This window comes from Leptopilina heterotoma, unplaced genomic scaffold, assembly GCF_015476425.1.
Source record: "Leptopilina heterotoma isolate Lh14 unplaced genomic scaffold, ASM1547642v1 Lhet_396, whole genome shotgun sequence".
Taxonomy (NCBI): Eukaryota; Metazoa; Arthropoda; class Insecta; order Hymenoptera; family Figitidae; genus Leptopilina; species Leptopilina heterotoma.
The window spans coordinates 169,701-189,306 of record NW_025111061.1 but is presented as its reverse complement, the minus strand read 5'-3'; the positions used below and the strand labels follow the sequence as shown (position 1 = coordinate 189,306).

The 19,606-nt window shown below is 27.1% G+C and overlaps 1 protein-coding gene across 2 annotated transcripts in view; it reads right to left on the bottom strand.

Moving 5' to 3' along the window:
- Positions 1 to 4,473: 4,473 nt before the first annotated feature.
- LOC122506088 (protein borderless) overlaps positions 4,474 to 19,606 on the bottom strand; it is a 79,337-nt gene continuing 64,204 nt past the window's right edge. For both annotated transcript variants that reach the window (XM_043618082.1, XM_043618083.1), the window contains exons 7-12: positions 7,240 to 7,374; positions 6,538 to 6,797; positions 6,294 to 6,469; positions 6,164 to 6,205; positions 5,553 to 5,735; positions 4,474 to 5,288 (exon numbers count right to left, since the gene is read on the bottom strand). In XM_043618082.1, coding sequence (XP_043474017.1) covers positions 5,053 to 5,288; positions 5,553 to 5,735; positions 6,164 to 6,205; positions 6,294 to 6,469; positions 6,538 to 6,797; positions 7,240 to 7,374 — 1,032 coding nt within the window. In that variant the 3' untranslated portion in view covers positions 4,474 to 5,052. The remainder of the gene's footprint in view (positions 5,289 to 5,552; positions 5,736 to 6,163; positions 6,206 to 6,293; positions 6,470 to 6,537; positions 6,798 to 7,239; positions 7,375 to 19,606) is intronic.

Sequence of the window (19,606 nt, the reverse complement as noted above, 5' to 3'; positions counted from 1 at the left end):
TATATATATATACTTTTATAATTGAAACACAAAAGGTAACGTCTGAGTAACGGCGCCAGTAACGCCGGCTCTGGTTTCTCTCTTTCTCTAAAGGCAATATAAATAAGAATGTCTCTCTTTACCTAATTTGCATATCTACTCGTTTCATATTAAGGACTCGTTTCATATTAAGGATATAGGTTCAGGTAAAAGTGATACATGTTTTTTAAAAATTTTGTAAAATATGTTTTCTTGACAAAGTTTTCTTGAACCATCTTGAAATGTGGATTGAAAAATTCTGAATTTATATATTGCAGCGATAATAGTAATAAATATGAATAGAAAAAGCAGTAATTTCTTAGATCCTTATTTCATTTAGCTCTTTATTTAATATTGTAAAAAAATATTAATGTTGTAAAATATAGGGGAGAGTGGGGCAAACTTTTAATTGTGCAGCGCTGGGAGTAAAAGTTTTTTTTCATAGTTCCGTTATACACTTTTACGAACTTATTCTTAAGGAAATTCTGAGGAAATCGCGTAATATTTCCAAATATTCTGTCAAAATGGGCCTGTGGGGCAAACCGGCCATAGGATATTTTCATTGTAGGTTAGTTGCACAAGTGCAAGAATTTACACCAGTAAAAGAACTAATTGATTATTTATTACGATATTTCACAAATTAGAATATTTAGCACTATAAAAAAAATATTTTTTAGTTCCTTATTTCTTCAAAATATAGTTTATGATAAAAATTAGATTCAATATGCAAGTTATTTCTGAAAATAATTTTTAATTTTTTGGTGAGTTATGCATATGACAAATGAACGAAGCATAAACAGAAAAAAGGTTACAAGTTTCAGGTGCAATTAAAATAAATATTTCATTAAAATTTGATATATTATGTTATATTTATAAAATTTGTATCATAGACTTCAAATTCTTTAGAAATTTTGCTATTCATTGCATATGTTTTAAACGAAATTCAAGAATGTCAATTAAAAGTAAAAAATATCGAAAGTATACATTAGACATTTCCTTAAATGTTCTTTCACTGGTGCCACTACCCTATCAGAGTTTTACGAAAATTATTATTAATTGGAATGTTTCTTTCATTAAGGGGAGGTTCTCATTGCGGAGACCAAAATCAACACAAACTTTGACTGTTGTAAGCAAGAAATCGGATATTAGACCGCAACTATTTGAAATTAAGTGTGGCAAAATCCTATTCCGAAACAAGTACGAAACAATCTGAAAGCTGTATGCAACGAATCCGAAAATTGTCTGCAACAATTGGGATTTAATCCATTTGAAAGACATAATCCGAAAGCATCCGAAATCTGTATGCTAAGAATCCGAAAATTGTCTGCAACAATTCGGATTTAATCCAATTAAAAGGCATAATCCGAAACAAATACGAAATAATCCGAAATTAGTCCGCTAATTACCTTAACTTTAAAGTAACGAAAAATAAAATATTTTCATAAGAACAATTTCAACATTTACATATTGTAAAAAGTGCATTTAGCCATCTCTCCTGGAATATCCGAGAGAGATTACCACATGAATGCGGGAGAGATGGCCAATACTTATAATTTTATACAGTTATACTTTTAGTTTAAACTTAATTTTTAATCGTTCAAATTACTTTTCTCTTATTCTGGTCACATTCTGAACATTTATTATGGGATTCAGTGCAGTTTTTATGTAGCCAAAAATTTTAAATACTGCATTGAATCCAATCTTCAATCAATGTCGTTTGATTGTAACTTTCGACTCAACCTACAAATATATCTTTATCTCTAGTGTCAATTAGATGAATTATTTTGTTCTCAGACATTTTTAATTTTTTTTCTTCAACATTCCTTAAGTATCAAACATTAACATAAAAAATTTTACATAGAAGTCATTAATGGCCATCTCACCCAAAAATACATGACAAAAGTAAACATTTTGATGTTGTATTAAATAAATAAAATAATTTTTCCATTCCTTTTTTGTTTATATCAAAGCGTGGGTTATAATAATGTAGCAGTAAGAAATCTGAAATTCTCAAATTATTTTGGACCCATGCCAAAAAAATATAGAAGGATTACGCTTACATTTTCATTATTTTTCAACAATTTGTTGTTTACATTTATTAGTAGTCACAAAAGCTTAAAAAATAACCCATAATAAGTGATATTTATTTACAAATTCTGTCAAATATTTGAACTGGCCATCTCTCCCATTTCAAAAAATACAAGAGAAAGAAATCAATTTTTTTGCCTTCCGCAATGGGAAACTCCCCTTAAAATTTTTATTTTCAATGAAAAATAATTATCTTACAATGATAATTAGACCCTTTAATATTGTTTCCGTGATAATATAAAACATTTTTGATTTGTTATTTAAAAAAATATTTATTTCATTAAAATTCAATCCTGTATTATTATTATTTACATTACTACAACCATTGTTCACATAATTATTTATGTTTGTTGTTATTGTAGATTATACAAATGCAATTTTATAGATAAAAAACCTAAATGGCCAGTTTACTCCACACGGAGAAAATTTGTTCCTTACATTTTACCGAATTTTTCAATAAACTTGGGATATAGTAGCATAATCGTAATTTTTAATAATTTTTATATTATTTTTTCGGTAACAATATTTAAAATCTAATGTGATATCTTTATTCCTTAAGAACTAGTACTGTAAAAGTTGAAAAAAAATTGAACCTGAACGTTTAATGTAAATTAAATAAATACCTCCTTGATGGGCACTAACGTTTCAGGAATAGTTCGGTAAAACTTTCTTGACTTGCCTAAAGTGTTCGTTTTCAGGAATAGTTCGGTAAAACTTCCTTGACTTGCCTAAAGTTTTAGTTTTCTGGATTGAAATACTTTATTTCAAGTGTCCCGCAGTCGAATGAAAGACTTTCACACTAATAGTTGATTTTTCCAACTTATTTAGACTTAATTAATAATCATTTTATTATTATTTAAATTAAAATTCAATTAATTATTTTAAACACTTATTAATTGCCAAATATGTAATAAATGCTTTTAAATCAAGTAAAAAGAAAATATAAAATAACAATAACATACTTATTTTTTTAACATATAATTTATTCATTTTAATTAAATATGAATAATAGTAAGTAAGTAAGCAAATAAACATAAGTAAGTAAGCAAAAAGGAAATAAATAAGTAAGCAATTAAACATATAAGTAAGTATGTAAGTAAGTAAATAAGTAGGTAAGCAAGTAAGCAAAAAGGAAATAACTTGCTTGCTTACTAGCTTACTTTCTTATTTGCATACTTACTTGCTTATTTCTTTTTTGCTTACTTGCTTACTTACTTATTTGCTTACTTCCTAATTTCCTTCTTGCTTACTTGCTTGTTTCCTTTCTGCTTACTTACTTCCTTATATGCTTACTTGCTTACTTTCTTATTTCTTTCTTGCTTACTTTGCTTACTTGCTTACCTACTTATTTGATTACTTTCTAATTTCCTTCTTGCTTACTTGCTTGTTTCCTTTCTGCTTACTTACTTCCTTATAGGCTTACTTGCTTACTTTATTATTTCCTTCTTGCTTACTTTGCTTACTTGCTTACTTTTTTTTCCTTCTTGATTACTTACTTTCTTTTTTGCTTACTTTCTTACTTGCTTATTTCCTTCTTGCTTACTTTATTCTTTATTTGCTTACTTGCTTATTTCCTTTTCGCTTTTTAATACCTCACAATTATTATTTAATATTTCAGAAAGATTAATTTTCTATTAATTAATTTAATAATTTCCAACTTGCACTTTTAATATGTATATTTTTAATTTTAAACACAAAAATTTAAGAATAATAAGGATTTTTATATATTATTGTTTTATTCCATTAAATACAAATTTAAACATTTTTCTTTATATTAATAAAAACGTAATTAAAAAATATTTCATAAATTGACCTTGAATATAGTTAGAAATGATTCATTAATATAAATAATTTTTAATTTTGTACAACGATAGTTTATTAATTTGAATCTTTCTCACAAGCGGTGAAATAAAATTGAGATTAATATATAAGGACAGTTGAAACTTCCTGAAGCATTAATGTAAAGCGTGCGATGTGTGTATTAGTGTATGCGTTTAGAATGTACTGTAGGCAGGTGTATCAATTAGTATTTGTTCGTAAACAATTGTAGGGGGTTTAGGTAGTGATTAAAGTAGGTAAATTGAGAGTTACGGCAGTATTAATATAGATCTACTGAAGTAACATTTTTTTTTATTTTTGTTCTTCAAGTTTTACCGAACTTTCAGTAAATTGCAACTCGTCAGTTTTACCGAAGACTTTAACTTACGTTTTACCGAACTATTCAATAAATTGCAACTCGTCAGTTTTACCGAAGACTTTATCTTACGTTTTACCGAACTATTCAATAAATATGAATGTAGCGAGCACTTGGCTTACGTTTTACCGAACTGTAAGTGAAGCGCTAATACATATATCGTGAGCTTTATGATTTTTACATTATTTTTCAATGCAATTTCTTTTACAGGCTAGTTCTTGAAAAATTACTGTTTTGACACTTCATCCCAGTTTTACCGAACTAAATTCAGTAAAATTTCAGGAATAAATTTTCTCCGTGCAGGGGATGGGGCGAACCGGCCAGTTTGCAAAATTTTTTAAAGTTATCACATCAACTAAACAATAAAACATAAAGTATAGGTGTCTCTGGGAAAAAGTTGGACAATTAAATGATCTTTCAAACAAGCGAATGAAAAATTAAATCGGTTGGTTGATATAGTCACAAGAGTAAAAAAAACCGTTAGTATGGCCGGTTTGCCCCACTCTCCCTTACTAAAAGGTTATTCCAAAAAGTAGTATAGTTGTATTTTGAATAAATAAAAATACTTCCTGGCATTCTTATTCCTTTGTTAAAAATAATGATAAAACGGTATGATGTTTTAAAAGACAAATAAAAATTTCTTATGTTTTTGAATGTAATATTAATAAAATAAACAGATTATTACAATTTCCAAGTCTTTTTTCTAAAAAGATGTACATTAATTATTATCAATAGTTGATTTTTAAAACTGTTTACTTTTCATTAGTTTGTGAATGGCAAAATCTTCTTTTTGCCCACCAAACGGCTGCGAGGGCTGCAGCTAAAAAACCAAGACTTGCTACAATTCCCATTGAAATTGCTCTATTACGAGAACTTTTTTGATATCCAGGAATTTCCATTGTGAAACGTTCACTGGTCAAGATGTCATCTGTTAATGACATTGCAGACACCTCGAACGAATAATAACTATCCTCTTCTAAATTCTTCACTGTAAAATAAAGAAAAAATTTTGTGTACAAAATAATAAAAAAAAATTCAATATTGGTATTTATATCATTTATCTGTTGATTATAAAAGTTATTCTTTTCATTACGGATTTTTTTAGTGTACATTCCTCAATTTTTTCACAAAATCCAAACCTAAAATATTGTCTTCACTTTAAATTTTTTATAGTTGATCGATTTGTCCTTTGAATTTTAAATATTTTCATTACGAGAAAAAAATTCTGTATATAAGTTTTGAATCTTTATACCAAGGTAATACGTGTCCGTTGTTTCCGCTTTGCCATAAAGATGATCTGATGTTCCTCTAAACCAGTTTACAATATATAGTCTAACGAGTTCTGGACCAACAACAGGAGGCTCCCAAGTAACTAAATAACCTTCTACTGTAGCTTGTACTCTGATATTACGAGGTGCTCCCATAAAATCTGATTCTGAAATTGCATATTCAATTAAATCGACATTTGTTTATTTCCAAAGAAAGTAAGAAAATTGCATTTAAAAATAATGATCAATTCAATAATATGTACACTACTGGCAGAAATTCCTTTTGTTTAATTCGATGGATTGACGGTATATTTTTTCTCTGTGCACACTAGCACTCTTTATTTAAAATTACGGAATCTAGGTAATATTTGTTTATATTCTTGGACTGATATCAATGCTCAATGGACTGATAGGATTTCAAGAAATGATTATATAGAACGACACTTATTTTCATCCCTTATTCTAGAATGTATGTTTCTCATCTTTAAAATGAAGGTGCAGGATCGCATAACTTTCACCAGTAGTACATTGCAAAATAAGACACCTCTTTTTGCAGTGTATAAGTTTGCATGAAAATTGTATATTTGTAACTTACCAGGACTTCGAAATTCAGAAGCTCCATTATGATTTATCGCATCTAGAAAACTTTAATAGTTAATATTTTTGAAAAATTCATCTATAATTAACATTTAGCCTGTGTAATTACATGACAGTGACAATTGTACCTGGATCTGTAAGCACACGTACTGTTTTACTAAACATCCCATCACCATGCTTGTCTTGACTAAGAACCATAAACTCATATTCACGACCAGGTGTCAAATTATTCACAGTAGCTTCTGTTATTTTTTTGGACACAATTTTCATTGTTCTCCATTCGGAAGTATCCGTTGGTCGATACCTTGTAAAAACGGATAAATGTAATTTTGAATAAATCATTAAAATAAATATTTAATTTGTTTTCAATACCATATAGAATATTCCATTTTTGGACGAATATAGCCAGGAATCCAGGTAAGAGTTACTGAATTTTTACTAGTATTCGCACTGAGATTATATGGTGCTCTAGGTGGTACATTTATGACCATTAACTCAGCATCAGCAACAACTGTCGCAGCTTCATTAGTTGCAGCACATTGATAAAGTCCACGATCTTGTTCTTGAATTTTTTCAATGGTCAGATTTCCTCCAGTGATTATTGCTCTTTCCGGAGAAAGAGGTGAACCATCCTTTAAAAAACACGTATTGTCGATACCTAATATCTTTCTAAGGGAATTTTTAAATAGGGTTCTTTGGAAGGAATGGTGTAGTACAAAAAAGCTGTTTTATTAGAAGTATACAATAAAGCGTAAACAGAAAAGGTAATTTAATAATTTTCATTGATGCACTAATTCCATTATTGAATGTAGTAATGAGAATAATATTAAAATATGAAAATCACCACAACCAAATTAAATGAATTCCTTATTTCATCTAAGCAAACAGTTTAGGTCAATCAAACACAAATTTTTTCATGCCAATGAAGCAATAGTTTATCTAATAAGCTATCTACATATTTATACTTTTCACAAAACGTAATCACATTACCCACTTCTATGTAAATTGTTTGCACTAAGAAACTAAGGTATAAAGGAAACAGACGATAATTTTAATCATTTAGTGGAATTTTACTTTAAACCAAACGATGTTAGGTCGATGATTGTGGTCTCCATCCCTAGCATCACAAGGAATTTCCAGATTTTCTCCGAGTTTTCTCATGTAGAGTTGTTGTGGTGTCACAGTAAATGTTGGTGGTCTCTGAACAATCTGCAATCAGATATTCAATTATTTTTTATTCATATGTTTAAACGGGCTTACTAATAATTTAAAGATACCTTTTCCTATCAATATGACTATAGTCATAATTTATAAATTAAACATAATAAATGTAATTTAATTTGTAGTAAAATAATGGCTAACTAGATGATAGTAAAAAGCTATAGTTTAATGTAAAATGAGCATGATACGGAGTGTCCCATTATTGAGTAAATCTTCGTTTTGGGGCAATAACATGCCACTACAGTTGAGCAGTGAAAAAGATGCTAATTCAAAAAACAGTAAAAGAATGCGTTTGACATTTGTCTTTTTCTAGCCAACAGACAAATTCATTTGATTATAAAAACTGGTGCAATCTATCTTAACCTTAAGGGCATCCGGGAAAAATCCCCCCTAAAAAAATAGACGTCCTACATCGTTCAATAATACTTTTAAAAAACGGATAGCCTAAAATGTTGCAGAATTTTCATATGTTGCAGTGTTTGGTTGGTAAGTCTTGTTCAGTTGATATTCATTAAATCGCCACAAGATCTGTTGGAAATTCCAATCTCGATGATGTATACAAAAGTAGCAATACATTTTCTTACTTTCCCACTCAAGACAATGGTATGTTGTCCAAATAGCATCAGCAATGTTATATTTTCTTAGATGATTGGTTCCGTCATGAAAGTGTAATTAAAGGATCCACTAGTGTCATTATTAGACATGATGCATTAAAACCTACTCGAATAATGTCAAATATCATCTTCAACACCGTCTAGTGTGGTACACACCTTTGACGTGTCTTTTAAACCTGTTTTTCATGAATTTTTTTTAAACACAGGAATAAAGTAAACAAAATTTGGTTTCGAGGGCTTTATTTGTTAACTTTTTAACTTTAAGAAAATATATTTATACTTTTAAAAAGTTTCAATTTGTTGTCGATATTTTTAAAATATTAATTTTTGTGTATTTGGCAGCTGTTTGAAGAAAAAAGTCGATTTTTAGGGCAAAAATTTTTCAAATAATGTATTGCCAAAAATAAATAAGCAAACCAAAAAAAATCCGCTACGTACTCTAAAGCTTTAGTAAATGACGAACTAGAAACACTTTGGCCGAAGTCAATCCGATCAAAACTGTTCGAGCCAGACTGTCCACCGATTTGAAATCGTCATTTCGATAAAAACACATATAAACTTTTGTAATGTAAAAACATGAAAAATCCACTATTAATCTACGATGCCAGCACCATATAAGCGACTTTAATACAAAACAAGTATGGAACAATCCAAAATCTGTATGCAAAGAATCCGGTAATAGTCAGCGGCAATCCGAATAATATCCGATCAAAACACCCCAGTTCGAAAATAAGTCTTTTAATAATATGAAATTTGTAAATGACGGGTTCCACGTCAAGTGACCCAGGTCAAAAATTTACATGGAATGTTTGAAAAATTTGTAGTTTCTTTAAAACAAAACGAAAATACGTTTTCTATTTTGGGTTTTGCTGCTGTTTTTCAACATTTTCTAATAGTGTGAACAAATGTAGAGAAAAAAAAATTGTTTGACCTTGAAAAATTAAATTAAAAAATAAAATTTCATTTTTTTATCAAATGGGCAGTTTTTATTTTATTTTTTTAAAATTTTATCATAAAGGTGAGGTTTTTTCCTAAAAAAATGTATAGGTCAAAACGTTTGACAAGACCTTTTAACTGGTCAAATTAAGCATTTACATCTGCACTGCACCGGCCCACAGTGGAATTTTTTTTACAATTTACTATTAAAAAATGTCTATAGCTTACAATTTTTAACCGATTTGAGTGTTCTTTGTCTTAAATTAAAGGGGAATAAATTCTTAAGACATCCTTCGAGGCCGATTTTGGGGATTTTAATTATTTATAATTTTTTTTAAATCAAAGTTAACAAATTAGTACACTTTTTTAAAAAAGGACGTTTATTTTCTTATTCCGTTGATGCACATGATCTAAATCAATTTAAATTTATCCAATATGACCACCAGATAATTAATAAAGCATAAAATAATTTATTTCAATTGTTATAAACAATATACAGCCCAACAACGCGCAGGGGCGGTGGATTGCAGAAGTAAATGTTTATTTTAACCAGTTAAAAGTTCTTGTCCCACGTTTTGACCTATACATTTTTTTAGGAAAAAACCTCACCTTTATGATAAAATTTTTTTTAAAAAAATAAAAACTGTCCATTTGATGAAAAAATGAAATTTTATTTTTTAATTTAATTTTTCAAGGTCAAAAATTTTTTTTTCTCTACATTTGTTTTTTAGCAAAAATTTTTGAGAGTCTAGTATTTGACATAATTTATAATCAAGTAGAACATTTTATTATCAATGAGCAGCATGGCTTTATGAGACGCAGGTCGGTGTTGACCAATTTAGTTTTGTTTACTGATTTTGTGTCATCTAATCTTGAAAAGGGCTTTCAAGTTGATACAATCTATACTGATTTTGCTAAAGCCTTCGACAAAGTTGATCATGTCATTCTGGTGGCAAAGTTGGAAGCCTTGGGTTTTTCTAGTGAATTAATTTTATGGATAAAAAGTTATCTTAATAATCGATATTCATCTGTTCGCGTACAACAAGACTTTTCTGATCCTTTTTTGATAACCTCTGGTGTGCCCCAGGGTTCGAATCTTGGACCTCTCTTTTTTTTACTATTCATAAATGACATAACTACAGTAATAAAGCACAGTTCATTTCTTTTATTTGCTGATGACCTTAAAATTTTTAAAAGAATATCATGCGTTCAGGACCTTTATAATCTACAATCTGATCTTAATCGTCTTGTTGAATGGTCTTTTAAAAATAAGCTTTTCTTTAACAACAAAAAATGTTTTATTATTTCATTTAAAAGAAGTTCTAGCACACTTAACTATGACTACACTATTGGTAACCAAATTATTACTAAAGTTTCCACGATTCGGGACCTGGGAGTTTTATTTGACGCATCTCTGGAGTTTAAATCTCATATTTTATTAACAATTAATAAAGCAACCAGAACTTTGGGCTTTGTCACCAGGAGCATGACTCATTTCAGGAATGTATTGGCAATGAAGGTTTTGTATTTTTCGTTAGTTAGACCAATTATTGAGTTCGCCTCACTTATTTGGTCACCTTATCAAGACTATCTACTAATTGAACTGGAGAGAATTCAAAATAAATTCATGCGTTTTGTTGCGTGGCGAGCGGGAATATCGTTTGACAAATATAGTCATGACTATTCTGAGTTGAGACGGATTTTGGGTATCCCACTCTTAAGTAATAGATTTCTATTTTCTGACTTACTTTTTTTGTTCAAAATAATTAATGGTATTATAAACTGCCCACCTTTATTATCATTATTAAATTTCACTGTTCCTTTTAAATCTCCCAGAAATCCGACTCTACTCAAGCAGTCAATACACAGAACTAATTTTATGTTAAATTCGGTGGTTCCTAGATTGTCCAGAGAGGCTAATGACTTTCATAATACTATTGACTTCTACGGTGTACTTTTAACTACTTTCATTAATCAATTAAGAAATAGAATTTTCAATCTTGTATGAACTATAGAACATTATTATTATAAGTACTTTTGTACGAAAGGGAAATTCCCGTGTAAGATAATAAATAAATAAATAAATAAATAAATAAATTTGTTTACACCATTAGAAAGTGTTGAAAAACAGCAGAAAAACCCAAAATAGAAAATGTATTTTCGTTTTGTTTTAAAGAAACTACAAATTTTTCAAATATTCCATGTTAGACCAAAAATTTAAACTTTGACCCCCTCCAGTTTTTATATTTGTTTAAATAAATCAATAATATTTGGTATTTTTAATTATATCTAATAGGACTACTGTTTGTGCAAACTTTTAACCCGATCCCAAACATTTAAAATTTGGACCTGGGTCACTTGACGTGGAACCCGTCAAATATATACAATCTACAGACGGTCCGAAACAATCCATATTCAATCCAATTCAAAGACTTAATTCCGAATAATTTTGGTATAATATTGAATTTGTATATTAAAAAACAATTTGTATTAAATGCAGATAAATTCAAACTATATAATTATAATTTCGTATTACAAAAACCTGACCAAAACCAGATTAATTCCGGATTTAATCGTAATAATTTCACATTTGCAAGTTGCGTATTATCAGACTAACTTCGGAATAGATCGGACTAATTCCAGATTCACTAGTTTTACACAAACCGCATTGAGTGTTGATTTATCCGGACTAATTCCGAGCGACAAAAACCTGACCACACGGAGAGAAAAATCAAGCGTTTGTAGTATGGACAGTTAAGCTTATTTCGTAAAAGAATGCACATGCGCAATATGCGTAAAACTTCTGCTGTATTTGTATAAATTTCTACGTTATCAGCATAAAAGTTCTACCTGTAACGCATGGGACGTCAGTATACTACGATTGCAAGAGATCCATGCTTTTTTAGTATATGTTTCATGCAACTGAGGTATAAAAACATGCCTCTTTAGCAGGACGTTCATACAAAATTAGCATAGGAAGTCTCCATACTACAAACGCTTGATTTTTCTCTCCGTGCATAAGCAGACTGTTTCGGATTAGCTGCGGATTCACTGGTTAAATCAACCGGATTACTTCTGCATTTACTAGTTGCATATGATCTGACTAACTTCGGACTAAACCGGACTAATTACAAATTCAATAGTTATAAAAAACGGTATTGATTTTAAACTTAATTCAGGGTGAAAAACTCCACAATAAACCGTACTGTTGCGGACAAATTTCGGATTAGTCCAAAATCGGTCAGAATTTTTATTCAGGGATAAGTAAATACACACGGAGAGAGATTCTGTTTTAATATTTCGTATTATTATATTAGTATTTAGTAAAACCGATTGCAATTTGGGGAAATCATTTACATTTATGAATTAATATTACCATTTTTAAGAAAGTTTATAATCAAATTATTACTTTGTATTATTCTGAAGTAATAGAAATTGAAATAGTCAATAAGAAATTTTAATATTATAAGTAAGAAAGTATGCAATAGTAAAAAGTATTACCAGATGATTATACTAAATACTATCGAAGAATTACATAAATTGTTAATTTAGTAATGAATAGTATTATGGACTATAATAAAAATTATGACCAGCCTACTTAGTAGCAGGTCATAGCAGGCTATGGGCTGACGTCAGGCTGACGTAGAGCGGTTACGAAGCTGTCCGAGATTAGCCGAATATTTCAGTCGAGCAGTACCGAAATTATCCGAGTCAAACATCTCGTGGCAACATGTGCACGTTGTGTTTACCCCAAAACATTTTAATTTGATGTGTCAAAATGTGTCGGAATTGGGTGAACAATTTTATTTTGTTCATTCAATAATTTTAATCGACAATGAAGATTTCCTAATTGTAGTAAAAGGCATAGTCCATTGTCTTTTAAATGAGCATTTGAGAGCTTTCAAAATTTACACGGAAAAAAATTAATCTCTAAAGTAGAGATTTAATATATGAGATTTAGGCATAAACTATCACTGGAATCGGATGTGTGATTTGAACAGATCTGTAAAACTGAAATTTAGAGTTATATCTAATCTGCATATTAGCAGTGTGAAGAATTCGTATTTTTATGCCTTAAAATGATATTATAAATCTCAAATTTTATGACATAGAACATATAGTTCTAAAATATCAACTTATTTCAATAAATTGAAATCTAATATATTATTAGAATAAACTATTAAAGATTTTAGTTGCATATTTACATAATTCGTATTTTTTGTGAGGCGCATGGAAAGTCTCCAATTTTTATTTTCCGAATCTTTATTTTATCGAAATTCTTTTTATCTAATAAGAATTAATTATAATTTCTTGTAATCAAAAGAATAATTGTCAAAAACATTATTTTTTTGAATGACTAATCAACAGAATGTTTAATACTGCGAAAGAAAATTTTTTATAATCTTCAAATAACTGAATTATCATTTCTAAAAATTATTAGTTTTTATATTTCCTATTTACACTAATATTTTTATTTTCGAAATGTCAATTTTGATAAATATTTTTTTATAGATTTGTTAATAATTATAATAATTATATTCCCGAATTATTATTCAATATAATTCAAATATTACTGAATTACCAATTCTTAAAAAATTTATTGTTCCTAATAATATTTTTTTTTATAATGTGTAAATGTTCTATATTTTAAAGTTTCTAAATTTTATTTTTTTGCAATATCATTTGTTATAAAGCTTTTTTCTTATAAATGTTTTTCAAAATAATTTTAACTTTTTCGAATTAACATTACTCATAATTTTCTTTACTTCTAATCATCCTTCTTTATAATTACTATATTTTCTAACATGTTTTTCTTTTAACTATAACTTTATCGAATTGTCACTTCTCATAATTATTATTATATCGAAATAGTATTTTTCAAAATTTTTGTAATATCTAATAATTTTTTATATGATTTTCTTTATTATATAATAACCAATTTTTATAATTTTATTTTATTCGAATAATTATTTCGTATAATTTTTTTCTTACCGAAAATATATTCTAAATAATTTTTTATTAATCGATTTTTTATTTTTCCTAATATTCATTTTTCCAAATAATTCTTTTTCATAATTTTTATAATTAATAATTAATAATTTTTTTTAATTCGTATTTTACATAACATACATTTTTTCTAAGATTTAAATTCTCTAATTTATTATTTTCCTAACCTATAAATGTCATAATAAGAATTGCACCGAATAGTCACCCCTGTCCGTCTTTCCCAGAAATTAGTCAGCTTAGTGGTTTGCACTTTAATGTGCAAAAAAGTTCCTCGAGATGGCGCAGTACTCACTACTCGTCAGCAATATTCGTTACCTCATTCATTATTGTATTTGTTGTGTTGAAATCGGTTAGAAATCTCAACTAAATTTTATAAAAAAATGTGAAAGTAAAAAAAGTATTAACATTAAAAACTATTTTAATGTTGTAAAAAGAGCATATTGTTTAAAAAGTGAAAATGTTTTTAATAAGTAGCCGGCAAAGCTTGCCTTAGTTTAAAAATTTTAAAAAAAGTTTAAAACTTTTAAATTTTTATTTAATATTATATTTTTTATTCATTGTATACGTTCATGTTTGTTTTTGTCTTGAGTAAAATTTCATCTCAAATAATAAATAAAAAAAATGGATTAAAGTTAACCCTCCGTCACACACCTAGGGAGGGATTCCCTCTACGGTTTCAGTATTTTTTTAATAACTTTTGTTTTCCTCATTGCAAAATAAAATCAGTTTCTATACCTTTCGACAATTTACTCCTCAACACATTTCTAAAAAAACATTTAGTTTAAACATAATTAATATTTAATTATGAAGCTTCAAAGCCAGAAGAAACTCGAAAAAGTGAGGTTATGTTAAATAAAAAAATCAAGTTTTAAAAACATTTTTTGTTCCACTGTTGGTTGATGACAAAATTATATTATAAATATAATTAAAATTAATTGTTTAATGATTTTTTGCTTATTTGTTAATGTTACATTATTTTTACATGTCGAGTGGAATTTCTTTGAAGATGTGCATTCGTGTAATTAATTTTTATTTATGAGACCGAAAATTAATTTGATTAATTTTATAATTGAGAATAATTTACTACATATTTGTAAGTTTGTGTTAAAACTAAATTTTTGTTGATTCCTTTGTTTATGTTGTAATGTTGCTTATTTTACAATGTGGTGAGCAATTCCCTCTGAACGTGTGTAAGGTCGGAATATTTTCTCATGTGTGTGACGGAGGGTTAATGCTATTTATATTATCTAAATTTGTTTTCTTTATTTTAAATATACTATTTATCTATGACTTTCCTTTAACTTTTATTATAAATCAGTTTATCTGATAATTTAAACGATTTAAACGAAAGTCATCAGTTTATTGTACAACACATTTATGTACTTTCATACTAATTATTCAATTGTTCTATCATCTTTTATGAGTTAAAAATACAATATTATTTCTTATCGTGTATTTTTAACATCACTAACAACAAGATTTCATTATAAAAACAAATAATTTATTCGTTTCTATATTTTTCTATTGCTGAAGTGAATTTTGAGCGAGTGTTGAGAACAGCGCCATCACGTGTTATTTTTTGGCACATGAAAACGCAAACCACTAAGCTGACATATTTTTCCTTCAAAATACATAGGAGTCGGACTGGGGTGGTAATTATAAAGAAGAATGATTAGGAGTAAAGAAAATTATGAGTAATGTTAATTCGAAAAAGTTAAAATTATTTTGAAAAACATTTATAAGAAAAAAGTTTTATAACAAATGATATTTCGATAAAATAAAATTTATAGACTTTAGAATTTAGAACATTTACACATTATAAAAAAATATTATTAGGAACAATAAATTGTTTAAGAATTAGTAATTCGGTAATATTAAAATTATATTGAATAATAATTTGAGAACATAATTATTATAATTATTAACAAATCTATAAAATAATATTTATCAAAATTGACATTTCGAAAATAAAAATATTAGTGTAAATAGGAAATATAAAAACTAATAATTTTTAGAAATGATAATTCAGTTATTTGAATATTATAAAAAATTTTCTTTCTTTCGCCAGTGTATTAAATTTAATTTTTTATAGATTTATTTTTCTTTTTTTTTTATTTCCTTTTGTTTTATCATACCAACCCCACATAACCTTGGAGCGCGGAATCCAAGGTATCTGTAGGCAGATTTCCCAAAATTCCCTAAGCAAAAAAAAAAAAAAAAAAAAAAATTAATTCTTGATTAAGTATATTTTACAAGGCTTTCATACGGTATTATGTTGTTTATTTAAATGACAACGTTTCAATGCTTTTAGCATCCTCATCAGGTCTTTTACATAAACAAAGATAGAAAGAAAGATAAAGAACTCATTTCACAATATAAACACCTGTAAAGGTTAATTACAAAAATTAGAATTCACGAAAACCAGAAATCACCAAAATAAAAAAACAAAAAAACAAAAGAAAAGAAAACTTACCTCTTAAAGAGGGTTTATATTATTAATTTAAAAGTTACATTTAAAAAAAAAAAAAAAAAAAAAAAAAAAAAAAAAAAAAAAAAAAAAAAAAAAAAAAAAAAAAAAAAGGTAATGTGCACATGTCACAAAATAGTGAGGTTATGTATATATGAAAGAAAAATCGAAAGAAAAATCGAAATCGAAAGAATCGAAAACGAAAGAATCGAAAGAAAAAATTTAAAATAATAACAATTTAAAATAATAATAATTATAAAAAATTGATCATTATAAAAAATTGATTATAAATATTTGGAATATTTAAATTTTTGGAATATTTAAATTTTTGAAATTAAAAATGAATATAATTGACTTAAATTTGCAGTGTCAGTATTAAAATTAACTGAAGAATTTATATTTTTTTGTATATGAATCATTTCCAAATATTTTCTTTTAAAATCAATTGTCTCTGTTTCCAAAATAGAAACTTTAGAGAAATTGAAATTATGTTTATGTTTTGTAGCATGTGAACAGAGACCCGTACTAATACTTTTATCTTTAACAGACTTCTCATGTTCGTGAACCCTATCACACAAATGTCGCATCGTTTGACCTACATATACTTTTCCACAATTTTTACATGGGATTTCATAAACACAATGAGTTCTTTTCAATAAAGGTATGTTATCTTTAAAATTATGAGGAAAAACGGTTTTCTGCAATGTTTTATCTATAGAAAAAACTAAAAAAGAATTTGTGCTTTTAAATATATTATATAAAATAGATTCAAAATCTTGTATATATGGAAAAACAAAAATTTAAATATGATATATATATGATATATATATATATATATATATATATATATATATGATTTTTAAATCATTTAAATAAACAACATAATACCGTATGAAAGCCTTGTAAAATATACTTAATCAATATATTAAGAATACGGATGTAAAAATTTTGAAAATCAAAATTAATTCTTATTAGATAAAAAGAATTTCGATAAAATAAAGATTCGGAAAATAAAAATTGGAGAGTTTTCATGCGCCTTTTTTTTGTAATAACTCGATGTAATACAAAATTAATTTATCACAAACTAGACTGAGAATTATTCAAAGAATGTATATTTTTCTTTTAGTATGAACTAATAAACAAATCCATTGACAATCATAAAAAATTGGACATTTTTTGAACATAATATGAATTTTTTATTATTTAATTTCTTTATTTGAATCAAATTATCTCAACATCACACAATATAAACATTCTTTTTCTATTTCTTAATAAAAAAAACATGTTTTAGTACAGCTTTCAATATAGGTTAGGTTTTCAAGTGTAAAAAGAAAGTTTAACCTGAAAATACTAATAAATATAAATATGTCCTACGTGATAACGCGAAAAACATTCGTAAAATATGGAAAGTGGAAACTTTGAATGAAACTGCATTTAAAATATAAAATTAATACCTAATTAATTAAAATGGTTTAAATATTCTTTGACACTGATGAACTTAAAACGCAATATAATTCACATCAGAAAAGTTGTGAAATTAACAAATCTCTAAATCAGAGATGTGAATTTATGGCGTTTTCTGGTATAAAGTTTGACAGAATTAAACACATAACTTATCACAGTAATGGTGACTATAATGTCTATTTTAGACATACTTACACTTCATTGGATTTCAGATTAATAATGTTTCAAGTTTAGATATTAATTTCTTTCTGTGTACGAAGATGAATTACGACATTGGAAGGTATTTAAAAAACTGATTTAGGAAATGATGCATTCTCTTATGCCAATAAATTAAATGATAGGTTTCTTTATACATATAACGAAAAATTGGATATAATTTCAATAGAAATCATTTTCCAGAAACAAACAATTTTAAAAACAGTATTATGATAAACATTTATGAATAAAATTTTGACCCAGCATACAAAAGTATGTATTTATAATGTAAAATAAATTAAGAACTTTTTTAAACAAAATATTGAGAAAATATCACTTTCTCACAAGTTCAGAAAATTTCTCGAGTTTAGTATATAAAGAAGTTGAGAACTGTATCTCCCAATGTACAGCGTGCGTGCGTTATTGCGTTTATTTGTATTTAAGTTAAGTTTATATGTATGCGTTTATAGGTTTTAACATAGATCTCCGAAATTGTATATGGGTCAAAATAAGTGAAACCGGCCACTTGAAAAATTTTTGTCCCCGAATTTAAAGTTATCTATGGTTTTTGATAGATATATGAGTAAACTTTTACCCGCTAAAATATTTTTCAAAAATTTTATTTATTTTGAAAGTTATCAGGTGTTAAACTTTTAGGTTAGTTTTTATTCTTTTCATTATTACTCCGAAACGAATGAAGATAATTTCAATTTTTTTTTTGGAAATTAAAGCTAAAAGTCTGTAGTTTAAAGTGCAACTGAAAAAATTGCTGTATAATAAAAATTTCTAATTGTTATTAACAATTATTTTAAACAATTGCGATTTAAAGTATGTTCTCAATGTCGGAAAAAAATCAAACTATACTCATGTGATGCGCAAAACTCTAACGAGTAAATTAAAAAAAAAAAAGTGAGTAACCTCTAAAATTACAGAAGTTATGCATATTTTTCTGACGACGCGCGGGAATTAACTGATTCGCAAACTCTCGAGCGCGCGGGAATACGCCCGCGCCCGCTCCCGCCGCACTCCTCACACTTGTGTTTTCAAACAATTTATGTTTACAGAGAAGGAAAATTAATTAAAATATTATTTTCTAACTGAATAATTTATTAATATTTTTACTTTTGGAGTAATTATATACATAAAAACCATTTTGTATGTACTCATAAACTGCTTTGCAGTTTTTATGCTTTGATAGAAAACTTTTTTCGTGGGTCTGATATTCTTGAATCGTACAAAAATCGAAATTGATATTGTTTGTGTAGAATTTCATCAAAAAATTTTTTAAATAATTGGATTTCTAAATAAAATAATTGAATCATTTGTCACTTCTACAAAATTCAATTTTTATTAGTATTTTAACTAAAATTTCTTCTATAAATCCGCTATTTTTAATAATTTATTATTTCTTAATAATAAATAATAATTAAATTTTTGCCTGGAATTGTAGGTATTAAAATTATTTTTTAATATAATTGAATTCTCTTAGAAAATTTTATTAAAATAGTAGATTTTGAAAATCATTGAATTGAGGGAA